Genomic DNA, 15,553 nt, shown 5'->3' on the forward strand with positions numbered 1-15,553 from the left:
TGCATCACTGTTCACAAAGGAGTTCCACAGGGTTCTGTTTTGGGCCCACTCTTATTCATCTTGTATACCCATGTACTCGTTCCAAAGATTACTGATGCTCAGCTCCATTTCTATGCTGATGACACGGTCATTCACTGTTATGGTTCGACTCTTGCTCAGGCCTTTGAAACGCTGCAGAAAGCCTTTGTTGTTGTCCAGCATTCACTTATTCACTTAAAACTAGTTCTTCATGCTGAAAAGACCAAGTGGATGTTGTTTTCCAATTCCAAAAAAGTTCCTGAAGTTTTTCCTGTAGTGTCCACCCTTGAAGAAGATACAATAAAGGTTGTTAATGAATATAAGTATACCTAGCTCTCTGGATTGATGACTTCCTCACTTTTAAGCTACACACAGAAAAACTTTTAAGGAAATTAAAACCAAAACTTGTTTTCTTCTTTTGCAATAAGCAGGGCTTTTCTTTTGAAGTGAATCTGTTTTATGTACTATTGTTTCAAAAATTGCTGCCTCTTGGCCTTGGAAAAGAGGTTTTTAATCTCAACTGGACATTTCTGGTTAATTAATGGTTAAATAAATAAATAAAAAATGTTTTTAAAATAAAAATCAGAAGAAACATCAGATCTGTCTGCAGCTTTATAGGATTATTTTTGAGGTCCTCAGAGGGATTTTTAATAAATGATTGATCTTAATAAATAATTAAGAAACTACACTTTCGAAATCTTCACTTGTCAGTCCTGCACATGGTAACACAAAACACTGTAGAATATTTCAGGTATGAAGAGCAAACTATAAATTACCCTCCTATCATTTTTGAGCTATTGTCTAACTCACACATGTCAAAGTCTAGGGCTGGGGGCCGGATTCGGCCCTCCAGGTGATTCATCCGGCCCTCCACGTGATTCATCCGGCCCTCCAGGTGATTCATCCGGCCCTCCACGTGATTCATCCGGCCCTCCAGGTGATTCATCCGGCCCTCCAGGTGATTCCTCCGACCCTCCGAATCATTTTATTTTATTGTTATTAATGACCCGATGTTATCTTGTACTCATTTCTAACTTGTATAATTTTGACAAAATATATTTTTATGGAGAAATATTGAAAGTTGGAGTTTAGCTAATTTTTCAGCTACATGATAGCTGTTTTGACTAACCTAAGTTTTTTTTAGGCTTATTTGGCATTTGGCAAATATGTTAGCTGGCTAGTAGCTTCAGCGTTTTTAGCTATCAGCTTCAGCGTTTTTAGCCATCAATTTCAGCATCTTCAGCTATCAGTACTAGTATCTCCAGCAGCCAAATTCAGTTTACAGCATTCACACTAGATTTAGTGTATTCAATAAATGTTTATTCTGTTCAGCCCGGGACCCAAGGTGTGTTTTGGATTTTGGCCCCCTGTGTGATTGAGTTGACACATCTGGTTCAAAACTGTAACTTTTTAACATAAATATGAATAATAAAAAGACAGGAATATTATTCCAGAATAAATCAACTTAAACCTTAAATAACTTTCAATATTTTACTCTCAATAAAAATATATTTTGTCAAAATTATACAAGTTAGAAATGAGTACAAGATAACATCGGGTCATTAATAACGATAAAATAAAATGATCTGGAGGGCCAGATCCGGCCCCCGGGCCTTGACTTTAACACATGGCATTATCAGATGATGAGGATGGTGTCAAACCTCTAACCTAAATCGGTGTTTCTGTGCTTACTTTATTATTGTGTAGAAGGACAAAATGTCCATGCCATCGTTCCCAGAATCAGACCCACATGCATCCCTCATGGGTGTTACAGGACATCCAGTTAATACGCTGCTCAGCTGAAACCTCTGAGACTTCTTGAATCTACGAGTCAAGAAGTTAATTGATTTATTTAGGAACATTTGTTCCCAAACAAATGTTTGGAATTTCGACCAGTGTAAATAAATACTGTTTTTATTGAGAGACGAAGGCAGATGTGGTTTATGAAGAGGTGGTGCCTCCACGTTCAAAGAGGCCTGATAAAGACCAGTGTTTCCGTGAACAGCTGGGTGGGGCGTCCATGGGGAGAAACTGTTTATGAAGGACTTCCACCTACACTAACTATCTGAGACTGCATCAGTTCTGCCATACTCGGCCCATCATTAACTCCACACTGCCTGCCAAAGATGCCCAGCAGGACCTTATATGGTCTGAGCTGGGATGAAGGCTACAGACCAGCCAGGTCTTTATCTGCTCAGGAAGATTGAGGAAGTTCATCATGGCCCATCATTTTTGTTTGTTTGTCTTCTTCTCTCTGTAGTGACGCACTGTATCCTAAAGGACGCACTAACAGTGATGGGATCTCCATGTTGGCTCAGTTCTTTGTTTCTCAGGCTTCATTTAGGTGGATAGAAGTTCTTCTAGGAGTCAGCAGTCATGCTCCATCCTCACCGGCTTCATGAGTAAAGTGCTTTAGTCAAGCTGATTCTGAAGCCTTTAAAGCTCTAATACTTCAGAGCAAAAGAGAACATGTCTGGTTGTTTCTGTTCATTCAACATGAGAGGAGCATACATCCAGCATGGTCAAAGCATCATTCTTTTATGTAGACTCAAATGACCTGAACCAACAAATTAAACATCACATGTTAAAACTCAGTACATTGATTCTTTTATCCAGTAAACTCTGTACAGTGGAGGAAATAAGAATTTAATCTATGGTTGATTTTGTAGGTTTGAATAACTGTCTTTTGTAATTGTAGGTTCAACTGAACAGTAAGAGATAAAAACAAGAAATCCACTTGAAATAATTTATTTTTGGGAGTGATCCTCTCCAATGACCTCAGCTGCATTCAAACACCAGTAGTATTGTTGAGAACGCTCGCCGGCGTCTTTTCTTTTTACAGAGACTACAGGAGTTCAGTCAGAACAGAACCATTCTTCTACATTTATATCGATGCTGCACTAAAAGTGTTCCCATTAGTTCTCTACTGGGTGGTTTGGTAATCTCACTGTGAAAGAAAAGACATCTCTGAGCAGTGAGGTTCGATCTGCCAGCAGGACTATAGGATGCAAACGTCCAGTCCTGGAAACTGTTTATAACTCCCGATTCTTTACTAGTGCATTTGTTTGGTCATCCAGTCGCTGGTGTGTTTGACCTTCTACCATCTGAAAGAAAATATTGCACCATTGAATGTGCAACATCATGTCATGCCAGAAGCTTCTTTCCTCAGTCTTTGAATGAAGCTAAAGGATGTGTCGTACCACGTTGGGCTGCACTCAAGAGTTGCACTTAAACTCCTCCGATTGGCTGAGCAAACAATTCATTTATCTACTTTTATGCTTTTTATACATTTGGTCTTTTCAAGTGCTTCTAATTTATCTATTTATGCTTTTAACTTATGTCTATATGCTTTTTTTGTTGTCTGTGTGGAGGGCCCTGCAGTTGTTGTTTCAATGTGATTTAACTGTTACAAATGGCAAATAAATTGATTGATTGATTGATTGTATTTGATGGAGTGAAATAAGTTTTTGATCCCCTAATAACCATTAAGAGTTCTAGTTCTCACACAACAGTTAGACGACAGGAGTATAACGATTGATCGATGAATTCATTTTTATTTCTCTGATTCAACCAGATCAATTTGTCTGAGGCAGGTTGTTAATCAAGTTGAATCAAATGGACCTAAACTGTTAAAAATGGTTTCAAAAGGAGGTAAATCAATACTCCATCTTGGAAAATACTAGAGGCGCCATGATTATTCGACTAATCGACTATTAAAATAGTCGATTAGTCGTTACTTTATATTATATGGAGTCAGAGAGCATAAAGTTGAATGTTATAATAGCATTCTGTTAGCTTTATGGTCTATTATGGTATTTATTCAGGTTTTTAGGATAATTTGGAGTTTAGCAAATATTTCTGCTACATGCTAGCTATTTTGAAAAACTGAGGCTTTAGTCAGTTTTTAGGCTATTTTGGAGTTTAGCTAGTATTTCAACTGCATGCTAGCTGTTTCGGCAAACTTAGGCTTTTTTGCAGTTTTTTAGGCTAATTTTGCATTTAATTAATATTTTAGCTGGTTATCAGCTTCAACAATTTAAGCTATTAGCTTCAGTGTTTTTAACTATCAATTTCAGCATCTTCAGCAGCCAAATTTAGCTTACAGCATTCACACTAGTATTATCACAGGTAATGATATTTATATAGCCAAGAGGTCTTCAACCTGCAGCTCCAGATCCACATGTGTCTCTTTTATCTCTCCATGGAGGATCCTTGACCAAACATAAAATAAGTCATGGAGACTGCTGATCCAGACATGTCGACCATCAGAGTCAGCAGCTCCAGATAATGACTGTCTAACCAAAACTACCTAAAGAAAACAAATAAACAAAGCCTGAAAACTAAGACTACCAAGATCCAAACTAAAATAACAAAACCCAGCAGAGTAAGACTGCTGAGGATAAAGAGGGGAAAATGATAAAAAATAAATAAAAGAAGAATAAACTAGCAATTTTTAAAGTAAGGATTACTTAATTATCATTTATTTAATTTAGATGAGTTAAATGTAGAAAATTGATGTCTGAGGTTCACATAGATGATAAACTATGTAGGTTTTTACATCCTGTTGACCTGAAGACGTCTTGTTTGATCAACTCTACCTCCAGAATGAACAGAGTTTATATGCAAAACTTGGAAAAAAGTTTGATCTTTCATGAGTTAAAAGCTCATATTATCTTATGCTGCTCAACATTGGTTACTAGCTGCACTGAGATGATCCTGTTTGGTACAGAGCATTTTTTATATTAAAAATAAGCTTGAGCTTCTGTCATACATAAAAAAGAATCACATTTTGAGAGATTCTAGGTTCTTTTTATATTTGTGCTTTTGTTGGTGCCAAAAATAGACACAATTCATTTTTATTATTGAAGAAAAAGAGGGTCATGAATGCAAATCCAAATGTCTTAAAGTAAGACTCTGCGGCTCCTTCTAGGTTCGGATCAGTAGAAAACGAGCCTGAATGGCTCTTCTAGTGTTAAAGGTTGCGACCCCTGATCAAGTTCATAACTGTGTTTTGTTTTATTTAACCAGGTGGGAAAAAAACGTTGAGATCGAGATTTCTTTTACAAGGGCGACCTGGCCAAGTGGTCAGCAGCACATGCTCCAAAAATAAAGTTACAGTATAAGCAACAAATAAAAGAAAATAAGCTGTGAAATTGGAATATGTACGATATAACATTTAAAGCTCGGATGTAACAAAGTGACAAGGCAGGGCAATAAATCTAAATAGACATTTTGAAGGTGCAAAATGTAAAAAAAGTTACAGTTTTAAAGTTTTTAAAATGCAGTTTTAGGGTGTTCAATAAATGTTTATCTGTTCGGCCTAAGGTGTGTTTTGGATTTTGGCCCCTTGTGTGATTGAGTTTGACACTCCTGCTGTAAACGGACTGAGTCACCTTCTCCTGCGTCGGGTCTGAACCGGTGAAGCCAGAAAGTCTTCAGTTTAAAATCTGTTAGTTTGAGCCTTATTTGAAATGAGTGTAGGGATCCGCAAACAGGAAATCCACAGTCACATCGGCAGGAAATGCTGTAGTTCAGACAGAGAAACAAACAAGACTTATAAGGAAACGCAGCTTCTCTGGTTTCCTCATTCTGGGTGAGATTTCATCTCACCCCGCATTAAAATCGTTAAAGTTTTATCATAATTTTCAGTCAAGATTTTTTTATTTGAATATTTTCTAAAAAACTTAAAGAAAGAAAGGGGATTTTCTACAAATCAGCAGCTTAGAGATGAACAGAGTTGTTTGGTTTATTATCATTCTTTTGATCATCCTCTTGTTGGTTTTCTTTATCAGCTGAGCACAACGGTTCAGTGATAAAGCCTTTGGTTGGGTTTAATGTGTTCTACCATATCCTACATTAAACCCGGTATCTGATCTCCTAATCAAAGAGACTACAGCATCAAATAAATGGCCCCTCATGTGATGTGACAGAGTATGACAGCTGCCTTTCTGGAAGATGCTGAAGACTAAATCCTCTGGATTGAGATGGAAAACCTCCCAGGGGTTGATGGGAAGACTGCAGGAGGAGCTCCAGACCTGTGACCTCCTCTGGGTTTCACACACCAGATAAAGGACTTCAGTCCAGGAACAGATGATTCAGCTGTGAAATAATGTTACACTCAGGGCATGGAAATGTTCATATTATTTATTCATATTATTCTGTTTTCACAGGCCAGTTACACCATGGGACAATTCCAAATAGTTTGGAAAATGGATGAAAATGTTTTTTCTTTTTTTTTTCACAATCCATATTTGCTCTACAACCACCATCATTTTTAAAGCATCCAAACCTTGTCAAACTGGGTTCAGAGTTCCTACAGAAGTACTGACGACAGGCTGTGTGACGATCAACCGTGAAACTTGGCCCACTTGTTCTGGGTTTCATTTTTGGAGCTACAGGCTCCAAAAACTGTTTCCAAACGTGTCTTTATCTCCTCCTTTTCTATTCAGATAAAAGCTCTTTTTACATGAAGTTTGAATGTGAAAGAATCAAAAAGCAGCATGACAAATCAGGAAAAATGACAAACACCTGTGTGAAAGGTGAAAACCCTCAACAGCCACAGAAATGACTTGTATCTGTTTTATTATTTTCATTCTTTCTTGTATTATTCTATTCATATTAAATGTAAAGCATTTGAATGTGAAGGACAGAGGCTGACTTAATGAGGTTCCCTATAGCACCTTTTACTTGACATGTTCATTTGTGCAACAGCGCCATCTGCTGTCAGTCATCAGAACCGCCACATGTTGAGGTGAAGATGGGGACCATAATGGATGCACACAGAGATAAGATCAGCAGTAGTTTTACCTCAAACATAACCTATTTAATAAACGCAAATTTAAAAATATATATATATATATATATATATATATTAATTGAACATAAATAGGAGCCTTTTCACTTTGGATAAATGTTTGTCCTGCTGTTGATGTTTCTGCTCCCTCAGAAAATGTCGTACATAGAAAGTGGAGGTTTTTGTTCCTCCTTCAGACACAAAGTTGAATCCTGAAATCAAAAACATTTCACAAAGTAAAGCTGAAAAACGATGCATTCATCCCCTCCATGAGCTTGTTTTAATTAGATCCAGCTGCAGGTCTCTGAATGAATGGACGGGGCATGGTTACCATGGTTACTGAGGTCCAGCATCTCCTCTGCTTCAGAAGTAGGATATTTGAACACTGAGGTTCTGGAGTGTTTGGTCTGTATTTAAGGTCCATTCTAAGTTTTTCTAGGATGAAGTCATACTGGTGGGATACCTGCTTTTCATTATTTTTAGAAATATTCCATTATTTTATTTATTTATTGTTTATTATCGTAGAGAAAACTATAGTCAGTGTACACCAATGAACAAAATAAACACATTGCAGGAGATGCTGCCAAAAACACTCCTGACTTGATATAATGCTCATTTTTATTGCCTTTTGTTTGTTAAGTCACTTATGTGGTTAATATAGAAAACAATATAATTCTGAAGGTGTACAAAAGCAGGTCTCTGGTTACTAATTAACATTTGTGAATGTGATATTTTGTCATTTTGATCAACATATGTATTATCAACTAAGAATTGTATTGTAATCACTTTCAAAATAAGTGTGTACCATTTTAAAGAAAGTCTTTAGGAAGATGATCCATAACATATCGGCTGAAGCCAAAACCTCCAGAGTGTTTCATCATCACTTTCAGATGGAGGAACAGGAGCAGCATCTACGGTCCACGTGCTCTAAATAACACTTTTGTTGACTCAGAGCCTCATATTAATCTTCATATTAAGTTCTTTTGTAGAAGACAGACCATTCAAAACCTACAGAAATAACAAAGTAATCCTGAAATGTGGGTGAACCGAAAATGAACTTCAGAAGAATAACGAACTTTTCTGGCGTCACTCTGTTCAGTTCCACCCCACACCAGGAGGTGGCGACACCTCATCTGTTCGCTAGTAACACCGCAAAGCACAGCGGAAGAAACAGCGTCAGGGGTCGAAGGACTGAAACGTAAATAAAACCTTAAGAGGTTTGAATGTCCGCAGGGGTTTGCGTTTGACTGTGACTCCAGCCCGAATCGATCCGAACACCGGTATAGATCCTCGGCTTTCCGGTCGATCCTTTGATTCGAGGCGCGTGCTCGCAGGCTCGTTAGCAGCTACAGTTAGCATCAGTGAAGTTGGTAGAAACGGAATGACTCGTCACGGAAAGAACTGCACCGCCGGGGCTGTGTACACCTACCACGAGAAGAGGAAGGACACAGGTGAGCAGCAGGTGGGGTCTGTTGGTGACCGAGCGATGGACTGAGCAGGAACTCAAATGCAGTCACTCCTCGTGCATGCTGGTGGAGACACGAAGCCCCGCGAAGCACTGAAGCTTCGATTCTAATGCTCCAACATGCTTCGTTTGCTTCAATCTGCGCCATCAAGAGGACAAAAGGGGTACAACGGGCAGAATGAAAATAGACCAGAGGCTCTTTGACCAATTGAGCTTTATGGGAAAAGAAAAATGTAAAAGTTTTTGATTTTAAAAAGTAACTGTGAAGTAAAATAACTCAAACTTACAACATTTTTAACCAAAGGGAGAAAAAAAACTTGGTGCGGATTAGTGCTGCCACAAAAGATTCATTCTAGAGTCGACTATTTTTTTTCCAATTAGTCAACTAATCGAGTCGTTCATAAACTGAATGTAAAACACAATCTTAACTATCGTCAACTTTAAACTAACTAAAAACTAGATATATAGCATCACCTGTGATAATGCTAGTGTGAATGCTGGAAGCTGAAGTTGGCTGCTGAAGATGATAGTGCTGATAGATGAAGATGCTGAAATTAATAGCTGAAATCACTGATAGCATGCATCTGAAATATTAGCTAAAATACAAATTAGCCTAAAAAATCTTAATAAATGCCAAATTAGTCCAAAAATCTAACATAATGTCATTATAACTTTCAGCTTTACTACACTCTGACTCCAATAATATAAAATAACGACTAATCAACTATTAAATTAGTCGTCGACTATTTTAATAGCCGATTAGTCGTTGAATAGTCGAGTTGTCATGGCAGCCCTAGTGCAGAGTAAACCCACCTCCACTTCCCATCACTTATCAGTATGCAGGTTCTCCAGCTAGCTTCCAGCCTCTCACATCCCCATTAGCAGTGCAACAAACAATACCAAGCAATATCAGAACTATCCAGTCGTATAGTTCTGATTCAGATTCCAGCTCAGACGAGGAAAACAAAGACGTTTATGGATCTATTTGTCTGTGAGTGGATGATCAGAATGAGGCTTGTGACACATCCACCGTATTTTCTACTTCACAAATACAATCTTCTACTGAGTCAGGATTTGAATAAAGACATTCTCAGAAATATTTAAATCTTAATTTCCTTTATATATGTCCTCCAATCTCATAAAAAATACCACAAGAACATGTCAAAAGCACCAAAAACACAATTTCTATTGGCTTTCTCTGTCCACTAACACTCCATGTTACCTCTGAACCTTCTCAGCTGCGTCTGGTTATGGAACCCAGAGCATCCGTCTGGGCAAAGACGCTATCAAGGACTTCGACTGCTGCTGCCTGTCTCTGCAGCCCTGCAAGGATCCTGTGGTGACGTAAGTTCATCTTCACTCCTCTCACCTCACGCTTACAGGCACGAGTGAACTCCTGCACATCCAATGGGTAAAGGAGGAGAATCATATGCAGAATATGTGGGTGAAGGTTTGCATTTATGCAGGTGACATTGTCTTGAAGCTGAGTGAAAGCATCTGGTTTTATTTTTTTTTTCCTTGAAACCTTTCACCATTTATCCAAGTGGCCATATATGGATATAAATACATAGATAAAGGGAAAACACTTAAATGTGGTCTGGATGAAAAACTCAAATCATCACAATATTAAAATTCATTTTAATGCTCATTTATTCCTCCGTTTTTATCCGTCTTTCTTTATGGATCTCATGTTCTCAGCCCTTCATGTGCTAAAATAATCCTCGTGATCTGCTTGTGTTGCTGTTTTCAGTCCTGATGGATTCTTGTATGAAAAACAGGCCATTCTTGAATACATTCTGCACAAGAAGACAGAAGTGGCCAAAAAGATGAAGGTTAGTCCTGCCTATGAGTGAGAGTGTTGACTGTCCACGTCTGTCTGATGACAGAATCTCCTTATAATCTGTATGGCACATGTGTCAAAGTCAAGGCCCGGGGGCCGGATCCGGCCCTCCAGGTAATTCTATCCGGCCCTCCAGATTTTATTGTTATTATTGACCCGATGTTATCTTGCCCTCATTTCTAACTTGTATCATTTTGACAAAATATATTTTTATGCAGAGTAAAATATTTAAAGTTATTTAAGGTTTAAGTTGATTTATTCTGGAATAATATTCCTGCTTTTTTATTATTCATAATTATGTTAAAAAGTTACAGTTTTAAAAATAGTCATTCTGCAGCTTTTTGGACTATTTTGGCATTTACTAAGATTTTTTAGGCTGCTTTGGAGTTTAGCTCATATATCAGCTACACGCTAGCTGTTTTATGCTAACTAAGGCTTTTTTCAGTTTTTAGGATATTTTGAAGTTTAGCTATTTTTTTCAGCTACATGCTAGCTGTTTTCGCTAACTGAAGTTTTTTTCTTTCGTTTTTTTGAGGCTAATTTGGCATTTAGCTAAGATTTTAGCTGTCTTATAACTTCAGCGTTTTCAGCTGTCAGCACTATTATCTTCAGCGGCCAAATTCAGCTTACAGCATTCACACTAGCATTATCACAGGTAATGATATATATCTAGTTCATAATTCTGTTAAAAAGTTACAGTTTTAAAGTTTATAAAATGTAGTTTCAGAGTGTTCCATAAATGTTTATCCTGTTCGGCCCGTGACCTAAGGTGTGCTTTGGATTTTGGCCGCTTGTGTGATTGAGTTTGACGCTTCTGCTGTATAGACTTCACTCCAATTGTGGAGTTTTCCTCATAATATTAAGCTGTGTTTCATTGCACAGAAGTCTTTGGAGCACGAACAAAACCGATCGGCTGCTCTCTGAGTGCAAACCGTTTCTCTGAGCAGAGCAGCAGGGTGCATGGTTTCATGTCTGAGCGGTGGGGGGGGATTTGTTACAATTGGATAAAGTTTTTCAGGTCCATGTACACAGTCATATTCTATTCTGATCTTTGATCCGATCGAGGACATTTTGCCCATGTAAACACAGCTAATGTTTATCCTTGTGTTTTCATTCTTCGTTCACTGAAGAACAGCTGGTTTGACTCTCTGAACTCTCTTTTCTCAGGCCTATGAGAAGCAGAAACAGGCCCAGAAGAGCAGCAACCAGCTGGAGTCCAAATCTGAGGAAATCCAGAAGGTTGAGAAGTTCAAATCCAGTGAGAGCAGCATTGTGTCCAAGCCCATCAACCCATTCACTTCTGGTGCGTTCCGTGTTCCTGCCGGAGCGCCGTCGTCCAGGCGGCGTTGGAATCTCTTCCTGTTAAACTGTTGTTAGAAAAGCTGAGTTGTGGCTGTTTGTCTTCAGGCCAGAGCAAAGACGGCGATGCTGAGGGACCGTCCACGGCGGCTTCAGCGGCCTCGTCCAGCCAGAAGCTGCCCAGCTTCTGGATTCCCTCCCTGACCCCGGAGGCCAAACCCACCCAGCTTAAGAAACCGGTGAGGGGGGGCGTCTTTGCCCAGACCGTCTGTTGGTTTTAGCCAAGCAGATCTTTGAAAGTTTAAACCAGGGGTGTCAAACTCAAGCCCTTGAGGGCCGACGTCCTACTGGTTTTCCAGAAATCCTGCCTTATCTGCTGCTGATCACCTGGATCAGGTGTGTTTAGCCAATAAGAAGCTTCTATGGCGGCTTGATTGGAAAACATGTAGGACATGGGCCTCCAGGGCTGGAGTTCCACACCTGTGGTTTAAACAGTTTCATGTAGAACGGAACTCTCTTCTGGACCTTTGTGATGATGATCTGTGTTTTCTGACAGCTGTTTCACTCTGCCGCCTACAGGGGGCATCACCCTCATTCCACTGACTGCTGAAGTTGTCAAGCTGACCTTTTACTTTTGCTCTTCAGGTCATGACCCACCTGTCTGTTGAAGTTGGCTCACCTTAAAAGCTGGGGTTCATGCTGACCTGGCTGCCGTTGCATTCTGGGAAATCTGTAAATGCTCCATCTGGTAATTGGCTCCTCCTTCTCTTTTGCCCCGCCCTGTAGAGTAAGGCTGTGCTCTGCCCCATGTCTGGACGACCCATTAAGATGAACGAGCTGATCCCGGTGCGCTTCACCCCGCTGGACCCCAGCCTGGACAGAGTGGCTCTGCTCAACCGCCAGGTCAGCTGATCAGAACCAGAGCCAGGTCAGGCTGGGGGGCAGTGTGACCTCCCCCTCCCCCCGGCTGTTTCTGTAGCTCTGCTCTATCTTTGGACTTTTCTCTGAGAGTTTTGTCCTAATCTGAATTTCAAAATCTTGTTTTCTCATCTGGTTTCACCTGAGATAATCTCTGAGTAGTAACCACGACGACGGGAGACTTGTCTGCTTGTAAAGCAGCTTATTAAACTCTAAAAGCATCAATCACCCCAAAACAACCATGAACTGGTAGAAGTGACGTTGAGGCTGCAGACTAGAAACATTTTTATTTTTATCTATAAAGAACGACGAGTGGATGGATCTGATGATCTGTCACAAACGCTGCAGGTTTGAGTTCCTTTTTCTGTTTAAACTGATGAACTAAAAGATGGGGGCGGAGTCAGCAGTCCAGTCTGCTTCATGCAGCACTCGTGCGCTCTCTCCTCAGGACCGGTACGTGTGCGCTGTGACCAGAGACGCCCTGGGAAACAGCGTCCCCTGTGCCGTCCTGCGGCCCTCGTGAGCCCCCGTCACGTCACGTCCGCCTCTCTGATGTCTGTCGGGATGATGAGTGACGCTCTGCTGTTTCAGGGGGGCCGTGGTGACCCAGGAGTGTGTGGAGAAGCTGATCAAGAAGGACATGGTTGACCCTGTGAGTGGAGACAAGCTCAGCGACAGAGACATCATCCCGCTGCAGAGGGTCTGTTCACACGCCGCATGTTTGAACTGCACGTGACCTCTATTGACTGTATGCAAGAACTGGACTGAGTCAGCAGTTGTACAAGTTATAAACTGACCAATCAGATGCCGCTATAAAAGTATGTGGTCTCACATTCGAGGTCCAGACAGATTCAAGCTCACTCCTGATCTGTGAGAATGGATGACAGAAATGAGGAGACCAACTTCGACCAATCACTGTTTGCTGACATTGTCTGGCTCCAACATGGCGGCGTCCATGTTGTATAAAAATGGCGACTGAACAGGCTTCATTTGGTTGGAACTCGTATTCATTTTCTGTGTGTTACGTCGCACTCACATGGTCCAGTTCTCATATACAGTCAATGGGTGGTGCCATCAGCTGAGCGGTCCATGTTTGTGGAAGTGTGACTGTGAAGCTCACATGTCAGGTTTCCTTTAGTTTGAACGTTTGCTTCAATAAACTGCTTCTTGCTTGACTGAGTCTGGATTTTCTCAGACAAAGTTCCTGCAGCCTGACAGGAGCGCAAGAAGCTCTGGTTAGCCGTTGGTTAGTTCTGGTTAGTCTTTGGTTAGTTCTGGTTAGTCTTTGGTTTGTTCTGGTTAGTCTTTGGTTTGTTCTGGTTATTCTGTGGTTAGTTTTGGTTATTCTTTGGTTAATTTTGGTTAGCCGTTGGTTAGTTCTGGTTAACCTTTGGTTAGGTCTTGTTAGTCTTTGATTAGCCATTGGTTAGTTCTGGTTACCTCTGATTAGTTTTGGTTAGGTTAGCTCTGTGACGCTCTGGTTAGCCTTTGATCAGCCATTGGTTGGTTCTGCTTGGTTTGGGTTAGCTTTGGTTAGTTCTAGTTAACTTTGATAGTTAGATTAGCTCAGTTAAACTCTGGTTAGTCGTTAGCTAGTTCTGCTTAGCCTTTGATTAGCCATTGGTTAGTTCTGGTAATCTTTAGTTAGTTTTGATTAGGTTAGCTCAGTGAAGCTCTGGTTAGTTTTTGTCAGTTCTGGTTTGTGTTTCTGGTTTGTGTTTAGTTAATTCTGGTTAGCCTCTTGTTAGTTCTTGTTAGCTATGTTATTCTCTGGTTACTTTTAATCAGTTCTGGTTAGTTTTGGTTAGCTCTGGCTAGCCTTGTTAGCTCTAGTTAACCAGCAGACAAGCCATCTTAAAGCTGGTTGAAGCAGAGACGTTGTTGAATCACTTCCTGTTGGATTTAGAGAAGATTGCAGATGGGGGAGGGGCCTGTAACACACTCTCCTTTATTGGTTCTGGGGAGGGGGGATGTTTTAAAAAAAATAGTATCTGATAAATTATTTTGACATTTGTAATAAGTCTAAAATGTCACATTTCTCCATTAGAAACAGAGTTTAACAGGAGTAAAGTCTGACTCCTCCCACATTTAGGTTGTATGCGCTCCAGACCCACAGCAGTAACGGTCACTGAGCGTTGGACACTTTGATGTCCCCACCCGGTCCACACTCGCTGTCACTTTGAGTTGGTAAAGTTCTGCTCTTCTCTTTCAGGGAGGAACCGGCTTTGCGGGCTCCGGGGTGGACCTCCGCGCCAAAGAGGCCCGTCCGGTCATGCAGGCCTGACCCGAATGTGCCGCCTGTGCAGGTGTGAAGGAGCGGACTCCTTCGCACCCTGAAACCCAGATCCATCTGCAGTCTCTGTGTTCTTTTCTAGACGTTTACTCCTTTGAGCTTCTCCGACTGGACTGTCGTCTTTAGACGGACCGTCTGTGTCCGAGGAATTACATGAGAATCAGATTACATGTTAGAGCCGTTTTGTTCAACATTTGTAAGATTAATGTCTTTTTAATGTAACTATTTGGGTTTTTCTCTCTCTCTACTTTATGTTTACAAATTCAACAACAGGAAAATGAGGTTTGTTGAAAGTTAAGGTTTTCATCTGCAGCTCATTCACGTTCAGTCCTGTCAAGAAGAGGATCCTGTTTCACTTCTGGGGTTTCGTCTAATGGAAAAGAGGACCAACTATTCTGGATTATTTATTAAAACCATGGTAAAGTTCTGACAGCTGAGCCCAGCTCCAGATGATGGATCTCCCCTCAGCTGCAGTAACTGTGCTGTGTGTTCGTCGGGACTCCCTGTCTTCTGTCTGAAGGTCCTCTGCAGGTTCTGAGGCAAAAACTGGACCAGCACCGTCTTTGGTCTTCCTCACTCTGTTGTTCTTTTGCACCGCCCACTTCTACATCACTGAAAGGTCATTTGGACAGAAAAGAGAAAGCTTACAGATGTTTTGGATCCAACCCCCTGCGGTTTGTAACCACGCCCACATGCATTTTGATGACTTTAAAAAAGAATGGGAAATAAGTCAGCATGCATCAACGAGATGATTGAAACCAGACTGTACACATGTTTATTTTTAGTCCCTTTAATGTGGAGGGGTCAATAAAGAATGGCTCTGTTTTACAGTCTGCCTCCAGTGGTGATTTGATGAACTGCAACACTTTTTACTTCCTGCTTCCTTTCACATTCAGGAACAGGAGGAGGGTCTTTGTTTCAGGTCAG

The 15,553-nt window shown here is 40.5% G+C and overlaps 1 protein-coding gene across 2 annotated transcripts; it reads left to right on the top strand.

Annotated features, from left to right (window-relative positions):
- Positions 1-7,934: 7,934 nt before the first annotated feature.
- Positions 7,935-15,456, top strand: LOC112146186 (nitric oxide synthase interacting protein). 2 transcript variants are annotated; one of them, XM_036213041.1, is made up of 9 exons: positions 7,935-8,262; positions 9,515-9,620; positions 10,027-10,108; positions 11,284-11,419; positions 11,524-11,654; positions 12,202-12,318; positions 12,782-12,852; positions 12,925-12,985; positions 14,546-15,456. In XM_036213041.1, the coding sequence occupies exons 1-9, from the start codon at positions 8,193-8,195 to the stop codon at positions 14,615-14,617; spliced, it is 846 nt and encodes a 281-aa protein (XP_036068934.1). In that variant the 5' UTR covers positions 7,935-8,192; the 3' UTR covers positions 14,618-15,456. The 2 variants fall into 2 exon arrangements, with proteins under 2 accessions (XP_036068934.1, XP_024127634.1); XM_024271866.2 differs by having other exon boundaries at positions 7,937-8,262; positions 12,925-13,033.
- The last annotated feature ends 97 nt before the right edge of the window (positions 15,457-15,553 follow it).

Source organism: Oryzias melastigma, linkage group LG8 (genome assembly GCF_002922805.2).
Source record: "Oryzias melastigma strain HK-1 linkage group LG8, ASM292280v2, whole genome shotgun sequence".
In the NCBI taxonomy this organism is placed as follows: domain Eukaryota; kingdom Metazoa; phylum Chordata; class Actinopteri; order Beloniformes; family Adrianichthyidae; genus Oryzias; species Oryzias melastigma.

Coding starts and splice junctions, on each gene's coding strand:
- LOC112146186 (XM_024271866.2), top strand. CDS start 8,193: ATGACTCGTCACGGAAAGAACTGCACCGCCGGGGCTGTGTACACCTAC. Junction 11,655..12,201: donor CCACCCAGCTTAAGAAACCG/GTGAGGGGGGGC, acceptor CCCGCCCTGTAG/AGTAAGGCTGTGCTCTGCCC. Junction 12,319..12,781: donor TGGCTCTGCTCAACCGCCAG/GTCAGCTGATCA, acceptor CTCTCTCCTCAG/GACCGGTACGTGTGCGCTGT.